This window comes from Anabrus simplex, chromosome 1, assembly GCF_040414725.1.
Source record: "Anabrus simplex isolate iqAnaSimp1 chromosome 1, ASM4041472v1, whole genome shotgun sequence".
In the NCBI taxonomy this organism is placed as follows: Eukaryota; Metazoa; Arthropoda; class Insecta; order Orthoptera; family Tettigoniidae; genus Anabrus; species Anabrus simplex.
The window spans coordinates 683,145,154-683,158,601 of NC_090265.1; the positions used below are offsets into that span (position 1 = coordinate 683,145,154).

At 39.7% G+C, this 13,448-nt stretch overlaps 1 protein-coding gene across 2 annotated transcripts in view; it reads right to left on the reverse strand.

The window, feature by feature from the left end:
* The window catches only part of LOC136872104 (fas-binding factor 1), a 147,251-nt gene that overhangs the window by 18,495 nt on the left and 115,308 nt on the right, over positions 1 to 13,448 (reverse strand). For both annotated transcript variants that reach the window (XM_067145961.2, XM_067145955.2), the window contains exons 14-15: positions 6,829 to 7,005; positions 220 to 357 (exon numbers count right to left, since the gene is read on the reverse strand). In XM_067145961.2, coding sequence (XP_067002062.2) covers positions 220 to 357; positions 6,829 to 7,005 — 315 coding nt within the window. The remainder of the gene's footprint in view (positions 1 to 219; positions 358 to 6,828; positions 7,006 to 13,448) is intronic.

The window sequence follows — 13,448 nt, forward strand, 5'->3', positions numbered from 1 at the left end:
TATTAGAGAGATTTTTACATTTGAATATGTGCTAAATGTTAATTTTAAAAAATATATATTTTGGTTTAAAAAACACAAACAACAATCTTGAGCTCTTTTGAGCACACCTGCAGATAGGTTGAGGGCAAGAAGTTAAAATAATGGTTGAATTATAACATATTAAGTAAGGATAAAGAGACTTATTATAAAATTCAATGACGCCTCTTTTACTATACCCACTTGCGCAAGTCGTTGCTCTCGTTCCTGTAGGTCCTTCAGCTGCTGCTTAAGTTCAAGAGCCCGTTCGGTCGTTGTTCGTTCCATTCTCGACGCTTCTGCCAATGCCTCGACACTGTCATTCCGGGTGGATTTGGCAATCTACAAAAGAAATTAGATTATTACGAAGACCAACTTTGCTTTTCCTGCAGGCATAGAGAGATATGAATAAGACGAGGGACAATTTGTAATTTTTCATTATGCACCAATCATTCAATCAATAATGTTCAATATGTTACTAACAGAGAAAGGAAGACACCAGGGAGGACAGTAAAACTATGCAACATATACCGTATAATCTCGAATACCACCCGCCACCAAATATGACCCGCACCCTTATTTTGAAACAACAACAACAACAAAAGTGAGGTCAACATTATTTACAATCTTTACTATCACACATCAAATGATTAGAAAATACAAATAAAAGTAAACAATCATTTTCAGAACGATATCCAATGAGTTCATTCGTCATCATCGTCATCATAATCATCATCAGTACCAACTTCGGAACTTTCATCACCATCACCTTCCCACAAAATGTCGTCATCGCTGCCATCCATAGCATTAGAAATGCTATATTTCCTGAAGCTCTTCTGTATGAGGTCTCCAGGAATACGATTTCATGCTGTCAAAATCCACGAACACAGCAGCTGAACTTCCGGGCACTGAATGCGACCAGTTGGCATCAGTGTGTGATTATCATCCGCCATCTATTCTGTATAGAGCTGTTTCAAGGCTGCTTTAAAAGGACGGTTACGCAGACATCCAGCGGCTGTAGCATAGACGTCATCCCGCCAGGAATAACTGCTAGGTCGGTTTTTCCATCCTTGATATGTTTCTTCTGTTTTGTGGCTGCAGTAAGTGTCAAGAACAAGCAAGCTCTTTTGTCCCAATAATGCACCAGGGCGACGTTGCCAGATACACTTTACTCAGTCTTCCACAAGTGAACTGTTCATCCAGCCGGAGTTCTGAGATCTGATGATAACAATAGGAGGTAGATTTTTAGGAAGCATCTTTTGCTTGAGAACAATGTACGGCGGCAATTTGGTTCCGTCGGCGAGAATACATATCATTACTGTACACTGTTGTTTTTCATTACCACCTGTTCTAATGGTAACACGTTTTGCTCCCGTAACATTCACAGTCCTGTCCACTGGCGTTTCAAAGTAGACTGGCGTCTAATCTGCATTGCCAATTTGGAAGAGCAAATATGCATTTTCCTTCCGCATCCGAATTATGTGACGCTGAAACGACAATAACTAGGCACTAGGAAGTCGTCGTGAAATTGAGGTATGCCTTCGTACGCTCAACACATTTCTTTTATAAAAATTACAAACCTATCCTCGGCTTGCCTTAAACCCTTCCGATGAAAGTTCCTTTGCGATCTCTAATGCCTTTAGCTGACATATTTCGGCTGACACACCATATCCTAATTCCTGCCTTTCTGTCACATATTTATAAAGTTTTTTTTCAATTTCTGGAAACTGTACACTCAGTCCACGAAAAGCTCTACGATCACCACTACATGTTAATAGCACATTTTTCTTCTTTCTCCAATCGTGAAAACACGACTCGTCAATATCGGCTTCCCGAACTACTTTCAGTTTCTCACTTGCAGTAAAAGATTGCAAACACTTTGTGGAGTTCATGCTGATACTCTGAGAACGTGCATGAGACTGACGCCAAGCGCGGAAGCAGCGAATACTGAGAGCAGAGAGAGCACTGTTGCCAAGTCGCGCCGGCGATGATGCCCGATTTACGCGCATTCGGAAAGATAAATTTCCCAAAATTTTAAATAAGACCCGCACCCAATTTTGGAAGCGATATTTTCGAAAAAACAGTGCGGGTGGTATTCGAGATTATATGGTAATCAATTGCCACAATGCAGTGTATTCTATGATCACTGGAAGCCTTCGTATAAAACATCATCTCAAAGTCTATGAAGAAGTCAGAAGCTTCTCTGAAGAAGGATCAACACGTCGAGCTTTATTTATTTATCGTATGGCTTTTAGTGCCAGGAGTGTCTGAGGACATGTTCGGCTCGCCTGGTGCAGGTCTTTCTATTTGACACCCATAGGCGACCTGCATATTTCGATGTGGGATGATCATGATAATGAGGTCGGCAGAGAGTGAAACCCGGTGTCGGCACATAGTCTACTCCTGCTAAACATGAACAAGGGGTCTGCTCAAAGCTTTACGTCGTCATCCGATGGACGAATCACCATCAACAGCGCCGTATGCGCTCAATCCATACGAACAATGTGGAGAGGTTTGGAATGCAATCCAGTGATTAAAAATTGTACACCACCACCTCTCCAACCCTGCTGGCTAACATTCAGATGATGATTTTTTTTAATTTTTTTTTTCGAACAACAGGACTCGAACCGGCTAACCATGTTGTCAGACTGTATTGATTTGATGCCTTAACGATTATGGCCGCCATGCGGGCTAATATGTCAAGCTGACATAATAGTGATCGACTGAACTAAAGGAACAGCTATGGTGATTGATCCAACTGTGAGATTAGAGGATTACGAACATCAGCCAAGAAATATCTGTGACAAGAAAAAGGCCATCTATGATCAATGCTGTGAGAACCAAAGAAAAAAAATTACAAAAATGAGAAGTGCTTAGTCTGATGATAAGCAGCAGCAGGACTATACCTAAAGAAACTATGGACTTCTTGAGGAAAATGAAAACATCTGAATACACCATCCAGGCTATAGCAAACTCGGTACTAAACCGCTCATTATCAATTATCAGACATCACCTATATTCCATGACATGATTGTGAAAATGCTTAAAATTACAATAAAGTAAAGGGCAGGGAATCCAACAGATAACAATACAACTTGCTTGCTAGAAAAATACTAATATGACATAGAAAAAACATAACATTCATTGTCATACATATAGTTTTGTGTGAACTGATTAGGAGGCTGATCAGTTAGATTCTCTGATAGGGGCAGTTATCTGTTGTATATTCTCTCTCTTCAAAAGAGGAATGTGGGAAAAGAAATCTAAAAAGGGAAAAAACAGAGAAGATGCATGCAGGTAGTAGTAAGGATATGCATGAAAAGGCATCCCAGACTCTATGCCATAGTCAAAGTCTAGGAAGCAAAATTTGATGATGATGCTTGTTGTTTAAAGGAGCCTAACATCTACAGTCATCGGCCCCAAGGCAAAGTTTATCTAACCGTTAAAGAAGTATTAATGGGATGTACAGTACGTTGGTAAATTATACTTAACACGGTCGCGGTCGATGATGACACATGTGCGTTATGGGTCCACTTTCACTTAGTGCTGATGATGACACATGTGCGTCACACTCCGTGCCAAATATTAAAGCTCATATTTCCACTAGTACCTATGTAAACAAGCAGACCTCTTATCTGTGCATTGTTAAGCTGTTATTAAACATATGCTCCATCTGGGCAGCATATTAATTATTAGTTAATATCTCCATAGCCATTACAATTCGGCATACTCTTCTGCAATGTCAACAGAGAATAGTGAAGTTGCAGGGCATTCTTAGTGGAAGAACCACCATCTTGTAGGCTCCCAAAATCTATCACACTGCCTACAGGAACATATTTTGCCAGTAAATTTGTGACTAAGGAGAATGGGTGTGGGTTGCGAGAGCCATGTAGAGCGTGTTACGAAGAGGGACGGTGCTGCAGGACTGCATGTTCTACCATAGCGAGTGTCCAGAATAACCAGGCTTATGTCTTGAACAATACCTTGTGGAATTCCACAAAAGAAAGTAGTAATTGGCTTCAAACAATGCCATATCTATCTGTGTTTGCACTGTCAGAGGCTACTGTATTACCTACGTGCGCTGTTCAGTGATTTTTTACACAGCAATTGTTTACAACACACCATTTTTGTGAGAAATGTTCAAAAACGTAGTTATCTGTTGTAGGAAAGTTACAGAATATCTACATTTGAACAAAACATTCTTTCCCTGATTCCATTTCATTAACTGTTCTGCTCAAACAGCACCGGAGGCGAGAAGCTCATCAGTGGTGTCGTTGACGTACTGCGTGCGTCATGGCTCCCACGTTGAGAAATATGATTAAAAAATATTCAAATGAAATCTAAAATGCATAAAGACACAAAAATAAACTCTGTTAAGCAGAAACAGTACAAGGTGACCCGAAAGTTCATCAACATTTGAAGACCGGTCAAGTCAACACAGAAATGAAAGTTATAAATTATGATGAACATTTGACAAGGCAATACTTTACGGAATATTGGAGGTAGACAGGTAATAATTGACAGACATGATTGGCATGACATGGGGTTTTATTGACAACAAAATAAATTACAAAAAATGACCAACATATGGCACTGAATAGCAACACGTCAGCCTCACATGCTTCACATGACATGGGGTTTTATTGACACCAATAACAGGGGCACAAACAGGCCAAAAGATGGTGCTGGACAGAGACACATTAGTGATGCCGCATGAGACCTGTGTACAGTATAAAATGAACTATTGGGAGAGAGGGTGTCGGATGCACCTGCAATCGGGGCATGTTGACGTTATCAGAAAAGGCATTGTTAGTGAAGCTTTATGTGTGTTAATTATTACCTCTCTACTTCCAATGTTCCGTGAAGTATTGCCTCATCAAATATTAATGGGCTTTTGGGTCACCTTCTATTACGGTATCATGTTAAATAATTTCATAACATTTTCTTACTTGAATTTATTAAACAAACTAACTGCATGTATTAATTATAATTACAATCAATGAATACTCTCTCCCCAGTTGGTGGACATCTATGACCATTCATACAAAAAAAATTATAAGGTGGTGATCGAATACGTGCAAGCAACGTACAAATTGTTGGAGCATTGTTCAGACCCTAGTCGGTTGGACAGAACGGTTTGGGAATGTAACTAGACTAAGATAGGGAAGTGTGCAGTTGCCATTGTTGTTTATACTGACAAAGGAAAATAACAGGGACAAGGAGCTGAAGGTGGTGATGTTACCAGAGGGCACTGTGGTGTGCTTGTCATTTATTGCAGATTTTTCTTGCTTCTTAGACATCCTAATAAAATTCTATAAGTAAGTATTGGAGGAAATAAGACTGAATTAATAAAATTCTGCACTCGTCATTTAATACAATTTAAACGAATTGTTCGTATGAACGAGTGTACCACTACAATTCTCCAATGGTAAAATACTCTTAAATTCAAAACCTCATTATTGTAGAAGACTTTCTCGTGAACAGTCGAGATTTTCTTCTGAAGGCGCAGAGCAAAGTTCTCTGTGAAACGTAAAGAGTTTCACCTTGTTTTCTTGATGTGGCATAAGCCCAAATCATGTCTACGAGGTTAGGTTAAGTTAGGTTGATAATGAAATTTCCTTCCGTTTGAACTGAACTGATTTTTATAGAGGAGGTAATGTTGCTTTCCTTTTCGGAGGAGTTCTTCCAGATTTTTCTTGGTTCTTAGACATCCTAATCGAATTAATATAATTCTGCGTTTGTCATTTGACACCATTTAAATGCATTATTCAAACATGCCACAATTCTACTTAGCTGGTATTGCCCAAACAGATTTACAATGCCACAGAAAAAGAAAATATGTTTTAATTATAACTGCAAATGTAACACTAGTGACTTTTAACAATACGACAGTGGCAATACATAATTCTCGCAAATCACGAAATAAAACATGATTGTATAGTGGCGGTAACTGTAAGATGTATCGGTGAGTAGGGTCCCTAAACTCTATGTTTAGCGACACTGAATCAAACCCAACAGTTGGAAAACAACTAAAAATCACTACCTTCAGTATTAACAGGGGAGGAGTAAGGTTGTACCCTTAATGCATGTGCTTACGTGCCAGGGAGTATAGAAAGGTAAAGGCACCTTAAAAACTGGGGAGACAAAATCTTGAAATTGTGGAAAGCTTCAAGTACTTAGGACAAACAGATGCATGATGCAGGACTGAACATGGAGATCAGAAACAGGACATAAGAGACATTTTACCAGAGTGTGGAAAATTTTACCTGGAAGAGGGAAGTACCACGGAAGTGTAAAAAAAAGAGGTAATGTATAAGATATATTGCCCCATACTGACATACGCAACAGAGACCTGGACACTGATGAAAAGACAGGAGAGTAAAATCCATGCCACTGAGATGAAATTTTAAAGATTTATGTTAGGAAAGACAAGAAAGGATGGAGTAAGAAAGGAGAATGTTGGGAAGGAACTTGGAGTGGAAAAGCTTTCCAATAGAATGGTTTGGACATATTAAAACAGAGAGGTTAAGGCTGAAGGAAGGAGAACAAAATGTAGACTCAGACTACAGTGGCTGTACTCGATCAAGACGGAGGAGGAGGACGAGGAGGGGGAGGAGAAGAAGAAGAAAAAAGAAGAAGAATTGGCTTTTTCAGGAGATGAATTTATTTTTGGAACAATGGCTAAAGAAGAGGATAAAATGTAAAACCTGAAAAAGGATTATCTAGAAGAATTCTACATTTCAAATACCTCTAGGTCTTATAATATGTTCTCATGTGACCATACTTTATGAACTCTGTGTATATCCAGCTTACCTGAGCTAGACCTTCAACCTCCCTAGCTCTAACTGTGAGGTCGTGTTCCATTTCAGTCAATCGACGTCGTTCACTGTCAAGATGCCGCTGCTGTTCCTTGAGGGATGTGCGTTCCAGCTGTGCACGTTCTGCTGCCTCACGAGCCACAGCTAGCTGAGCTTCGGCTTCTGCTTTCAACTGTAAATAAATTCCAATTTGAGTCCTACAATGTCATTGATAGCAGTCAAACTTGTACATCTGTGTACTTCCTCAAATATAACTCCCTCTTAAGTTTGAAACCCCTGTTAATACTGCAAAAACAATACAAGCAACAAACCCATGGCACAAAATCCCAGTTAAGGGCCTTGATCTGCCACGTGACTGCTGCCCAGCTAGATATTGGAGTGCCACATGGTCAATGCTAAGACACCTTCAGTTATGAGAATGAGCCTTGTTTCAGCTACCAGCCTAGAATTAAAAACCTTGGACTGGCCAAAAAGCGGTCTCTAATAAGAACCAGGCAGGCATGCTACCCCTACACCTTGAAGCTGGGCCCTCACTACAGCCACTAGAGCACAATTAATTCTTCTCCAAAACATGAGGAGGGATTCAGAAGTTTAAGGCCTAGGTGTATAGTTCCTCTCTGTGACTATGCACAACCACCTTCAGAGTAATGCCCTAATGGGACCCTCACCAGGAAACCTTGATTCAAGAACTGGAAAAAATCCAAAGAAAAGCAGCTCGATTTGTTCTGGGTGATTTCCGACAAAAGAGTAGCATTACAAAAATGTTGCAAAGTTTGGGCTGGGAAGAACTAAAAGAAGATGAGCTGCTCGAGTAAGTGGTATGTAATACCAATATAATGGTCCGTAAGGACATTATAAATTTTCCAGCTAACTCATTCTTGGTTGCCTGCATTTCGCCCTCCCTATGGGAATCAATATCAATATCATCTGATGGCCAGGCAGGCATTAATTTTTGGAAATGAGACATAGTCTCTCATAGTGCAATGGCACTGCTGGTGGCTTCAAGTAGCCTATGCAGTGGCCTCTACGGTATGCACTCACCTTGCGTCTTGGTAGGTGTGCTAAGTACCAACTGATGAGCCCAACCTAGCACATGAGGGCGAAACGCAGGCAACCAAGAATGAGTTAGCTGGAAAATTTATAATGTCCAATAATGGACCATTATATTGCTATTATAAATTTACTCATTCAGGACAAATATTTCATGTTCCCTATGGGAATCAACATCTATATCATAAGCTGTATGTTCTGAGCTGTCAGCGGAGAAATAGTGTGGAATGACATTAGTAGACAAATAAGTTTGAGTGGCGTCTTTAAAAGTAGGAAAGATCACAATATGAAGATAAAGTTGGAATTCAAGAGGACAAATTGGGGCAATTATCCATTTATAGGAAGGGGAGTTACGGATGGGAATAACCTACCAAGGGAGACGTTCAATAAATTTCCAATTTCTTTGTAATCATTTAAGAAAAGGCTAGGAAAACAACAGATAGGGAATCTGCTACCTAGGCGATTGCCCTAAATGCAGATCAGTATTGATTGATTGATTCAATAATTATATGCTTTTGCCAGCATTAGTAAATATTTTGGAAGCAATGCTGGACGCCACCTCTTGCAACCTCGTGTAATGTCTCTAGTGATGCTGCTTTTAACTAATCTCCTGATGCAAAATAATGTCACTTCAATGCTTTCCCATCCTTAGAAAGTTCCATATTTGTCAGGAAACTCTGCAACCTGAAAAGTCTGATGTCCAGGTGCATTGTCATTGTCATGACATCTCAGGTGGCTCCCACAAAGTGAAATATCTAAGGTAAACGCACCGGTAGTGGACACGGCGTTAGTAGTGGACATTTTCAACTTAAAATACGTATAATAAGTCTGGAGACTGCTCCACTGCCCAAACACGAAGTTCAATTAATAGACCGAACCCCCTAGTGGCGATACCCAGCACTAACCCATTTCCAGTGCACCATGGGAGGCTTTCCCGCGCTTGTTAGTAATGGCGTCTCAGTTGAACTGGTATCACATGTGACTCCGCTGTACATTTCTTTAAGGTAGTTGGTAAGTACTAATCACAATTACTCTATTATCAGTTGGTTATACTAAATTGTTTTCATGAAATACTATTAGCATAGGCTTGAATGATGCATTTCAAGACATTTATTTTATGTTTATGAGTTTCCCAAGCCCATTAAATGAGGTGTCCACTACTGAAACAAAATAATGGCATATGTTTAGTAGTGGACAAGAGGTGGCCACTACTAGTGAAAATAAACTTTTTATGTTTACCCAGTGTCGAATTAAAAATCAAATCTCCTGTTATTGATTCGCAGACTGTGTTTTTTCTGATGTTTTTTAGTTACCCTGTCTAGTCGTGGACAGGGGGTGTCCACTACTAAACGACGAGTGTCCAGGTAGTGAAATGAGGCATTTCAATAGTGGACAACACATGATATTTCATACAAATGTTGTTTTTATCAACTTTAAGTTATTAAGTTAGCATTTATTAATGTAGGTCTTCATCAACTTTCTGTATTTGTGTAGGTTGAGAAACATGGCATCACAAAAGAGAAAATGGTGGTCTTATGAAGAAGATAGAATCAGAGGGGCAGTAAATGATGTCCGTCACGGGGTTCCGCTTAATGCAGCTGCCAAGAATCATGGAGTACCACGAACGACACTGAGGAGATACGTGAAAGATGACACCTACAAATTCAAGAAAATGGGACCTTCTCCAGTGCTATCACAAGAAGAAGGAAACCTCTTAGTTCTATGGGTAGCATCCACAGCAGAGGCAGGGTTTCCTGTGAACAGAGATGACCTGCTAGACAGTGTACAAAAATTGATTAAAGATTTAGGGAGACCTAATAACTTCAAAAATGACCGGCCTGGTCGAACTTGGTTTGAAAGTTTCCAGAGAAGAAACCCCTCTGTCGCTATAAGGGTAGCGCAGAATCTAACTGCAAGTAGGGCCGGTGTCACACAGGAACAACTCCATAACTGGTTTAGTGAAGTTTACATTTATCTAAAAAATCATGGATTGGACGAGATATTATCCATTCCTAACAGGGTTTTTAATGCCGATGAATCAGCGTTTTTCCTAAACCCAAAGGGCAATAAGGTGCTTGCGATAAAAGGCGATAAAAACATATATCAGCATGTTAATCCAGACGAAAAGGAATGTCTGACTGTACTCATAACGGCCAATGCTGAGGGGCAGCTTGCACCTCCGTTAGTTGTTTTCAAGTATGAAAGGATCCCACAGGAGTTGGTAAACAGTGTACCTGCAGACTGGGGCCTGGGCAAATCGGATTCTGGGTGGATGACAGGGGCCTTGTTCTATGAATTTATATGCAACGTATTTCATCCTTGGCTTTCCAGGAACAACATTCCCCGACCAGTCATCCTGTTCATTGACGGACACTCGTCACATTTAACTCTCCATACGAGCAAATTCTGCGAGGAAAATGGAATTATTTTAGTTGCACTCCATGCAAATGCGACTCATTTGATACAACCGATGGATGTCGCGGTATTCAGATCCCTTAAAGAGAACTGGAGAGCAAAAGTTCATGAGTGGCGTCTCAAAAACATAGAAACACCTGTTTTAAAAAAGAAGGATTTTTGCCCATTGCTAAAGGAGGTATTGGATGAGAAAATAAGTCCTTCCATAATCCAAAATGGATTTCGCAAATGTGGTTTGGTGCCGTGGGACCCTACTGCACCCAGTATTGTAAGGAAGAAAGTAAACACAATAGGCAACAAGAAGTTGGAAAAGACTCTTAAGATAAGTGATGTAAGGATAGGTTTCGAAGTGTTAAGTAAATACATGGGACCTGAAAAAGTGGCATTATTTGAGTTTGCAGGGTCCTCTGGAGATGTTGAGCCTACAGACTTGTCCCTCTTTAATATATGGCTCCAGATGAAATCAGACATCGTGAATCACATAACAACTGAGAACAACGAATCCGTCAGTTGTGATGAATCCGTAAGGGATGATTCCTCAGTTGGAGGTGCTCAAGTTATCCACCAGCAGGATAATAATTATGATGTAAGTAACTCCAGTGCTATCAATAATTCCTGTACTGAAAATAACCAGCACTATGAGAATGAAGGACCCGGTAATTCAAACACCAGCAGTACCGTTGTTGACACTAATATCAACAATAGCCACAACAACAATCAAAGCTCTGAAGAAATACCTAGTCCTTTTAAAAGGTCTCTTTTCTGGCCTGAACCCAGGAAGACCACTACCAAAAGGTACAGAAAGGAGATCATACCTTCCGTGGTCACCTCGAAAGCTTGGCAGGAGTATTATGAAAATAAAGAAAAGAAGAAAATAGCACAAGAAGAACTGAAAAGAGAGAGAGCAATTGCAAGATTAAGAAAGAAACAAGAACAGGCTGCTGAAAAAAAAAGGAAGGCTGAAGAGAAAGCTATTAAAATGAAGACTACAAGGCAACGAAAGAAGAAAATGACACGGAAAGAAGAGACATCATCAGATGATGAAGGTTCTTGGGTACCATCGGGCAGTAGTAGTATCAACGATATTAGTCTTGACATAGAGGACATTTCGGAAGACGAAGAAGGAATTTTGCTGTTACAGGAAGATGCTGAGCCATCTTCAAATGAACCTAGTGGACCAAGTCCAGCAGTTAAAGAATTGACAGATAAAGAGGAAGAAGGAGGAGGACAAGGAGAAAAAGGATTTGAAGAAACATCGAAAGCAGTCGAGGAGGACAGATACGAAAATCAAAGTCAGAATAGCGTTGAAAATGAGAGGCAAGAGGAAAGAAAACCTTTACTGGAGAATGATTTTGTAGTTGTTACCTTTTCTGGTAAGAAAAGAAAATACAAATGTGTGTGCAAAATTATGAGTGTAATAAATGACGATCTAGCGGAAGTGATGGTATTCCATCCTCTAAATAGGATGAAAAGTGTATTCGGTAAAAATGACAAAGATGTGCGAAAAATTGATGCCTCTGAAATAGAATCAAGGCTTCCTAAACCTCTAGTGTTTGGGCGCGATGATCGCTGCCAATTTCCGATGAGCATTGATATAGACTGACAGTTAACAATAGTGGCAAAAGTAACAATGCTTCTTTAAGTTTAAACTGTGCTTGTTCGCAATGTTTCATGTTTGTATTCAATCAGAACAATGTAACAAATAAGTTAGCTCCTTGAATTAAGTTATCTTCTTTATGCTTTCATTTCATAGTGATACTTCAAGTATTAATTCATTTATTTGTCATATGTAAATATCAGAACTTAAGTTATGTGAGTTTTGTGTAGAATAAGCGATTTCTTAATGAATATATTCATTTTTATATACATTGTCCACTACTGACACAGCAGCCTGTCCACTACTAAATATCTAAATTTTTTCGGTGTCCACTATTGATACATTTTCAGCCTCAAGAATAATTTGTAATTAAATATGTTCCATTATGCAGTTGTGATTACAAAGCAAAAAAATTAATAGGGGATAGTTACGTGTATAAGAATACTTAATTTTTAAATTATATAATATATAAATAAGAGCACAGTAAACAATTACTTGAAAAAAAATCCTTAAAGTGTCCACTACTGGTGCGATTACCTTATATACATCTCCTTGTTTACTGTTCTGCTCTCTGAAATGAATTTTGAATGGACGATTCCATGAAAAGAACTTTCTCTTTACCGTGATCCTGTCTGATATACTTTGATTGCAGCAAAGACAATATTTTCAGATTGAAGAAACACACGCTGACTGAATATCAAACTAGTAGCACCAAGTTTCATCACCTGTGACATACATATATTTACAATCTGCTTTACGTGGCACTGACACAGAGGGGTCTTAGGGCGATGATGGGATAGGAAAGGGCTAGGAATGGGAAGGAAGCGACTGTGGCCTCAAATGAGGTGCAGGCCAAGCATTTGCCTCGTGTGAAAATGGAGAAACTGTGGAAAACCATCTTCAGGGCTGCGACAGTGGGGTTCAAACCCACTATCTCCTGAGTGCAAGCTGATAGCTACATGACCCAAACCACACCATGACTTGCTCGGTTCACCTGTGATAATCTTTTTTTTTTTTTTAAACACGATAGATCGCTATTGCCTTTGTCATTAACTAACCTGCATCCTTATTTGTTATTCTTTAGTTAGGAGTTTAAGTGGCGAGGGCCTATATGGTCAGACACATGGCATATGTCCAGGTCTTGAGTCAAAATGTGTTGGCATGTGGTCATCAATACCCGCATAGTGTTAGCGATGTTCTGAATAATTTGGACCACAATTTTGGTGAACACTGTACTCGTTATTGGTGATGGAAACTCGGTTCTATTAAAAATGCCGATGATATTTGAACTCTTTGGCCTGTTCTTTTCCCGGTGTCTTTCCATACGCGCCAAGCTGCACGAATGGAATCAATCGTTCCCCATCCTGTCACAAATCCACATTGGTTCAGAGTGATGTTGGCAATACTCTGTAGGCGGTGATCTATAATGCGTTCGAAGAGCTTCATGGCATGACACAGTAGGTGAATAGGCCGATGGTTTGCACAATCATTAACATCACCCTTACCCTTCCAAACAGGCACAGTAACACTTGTTGACCAGGACAATAGTAGCA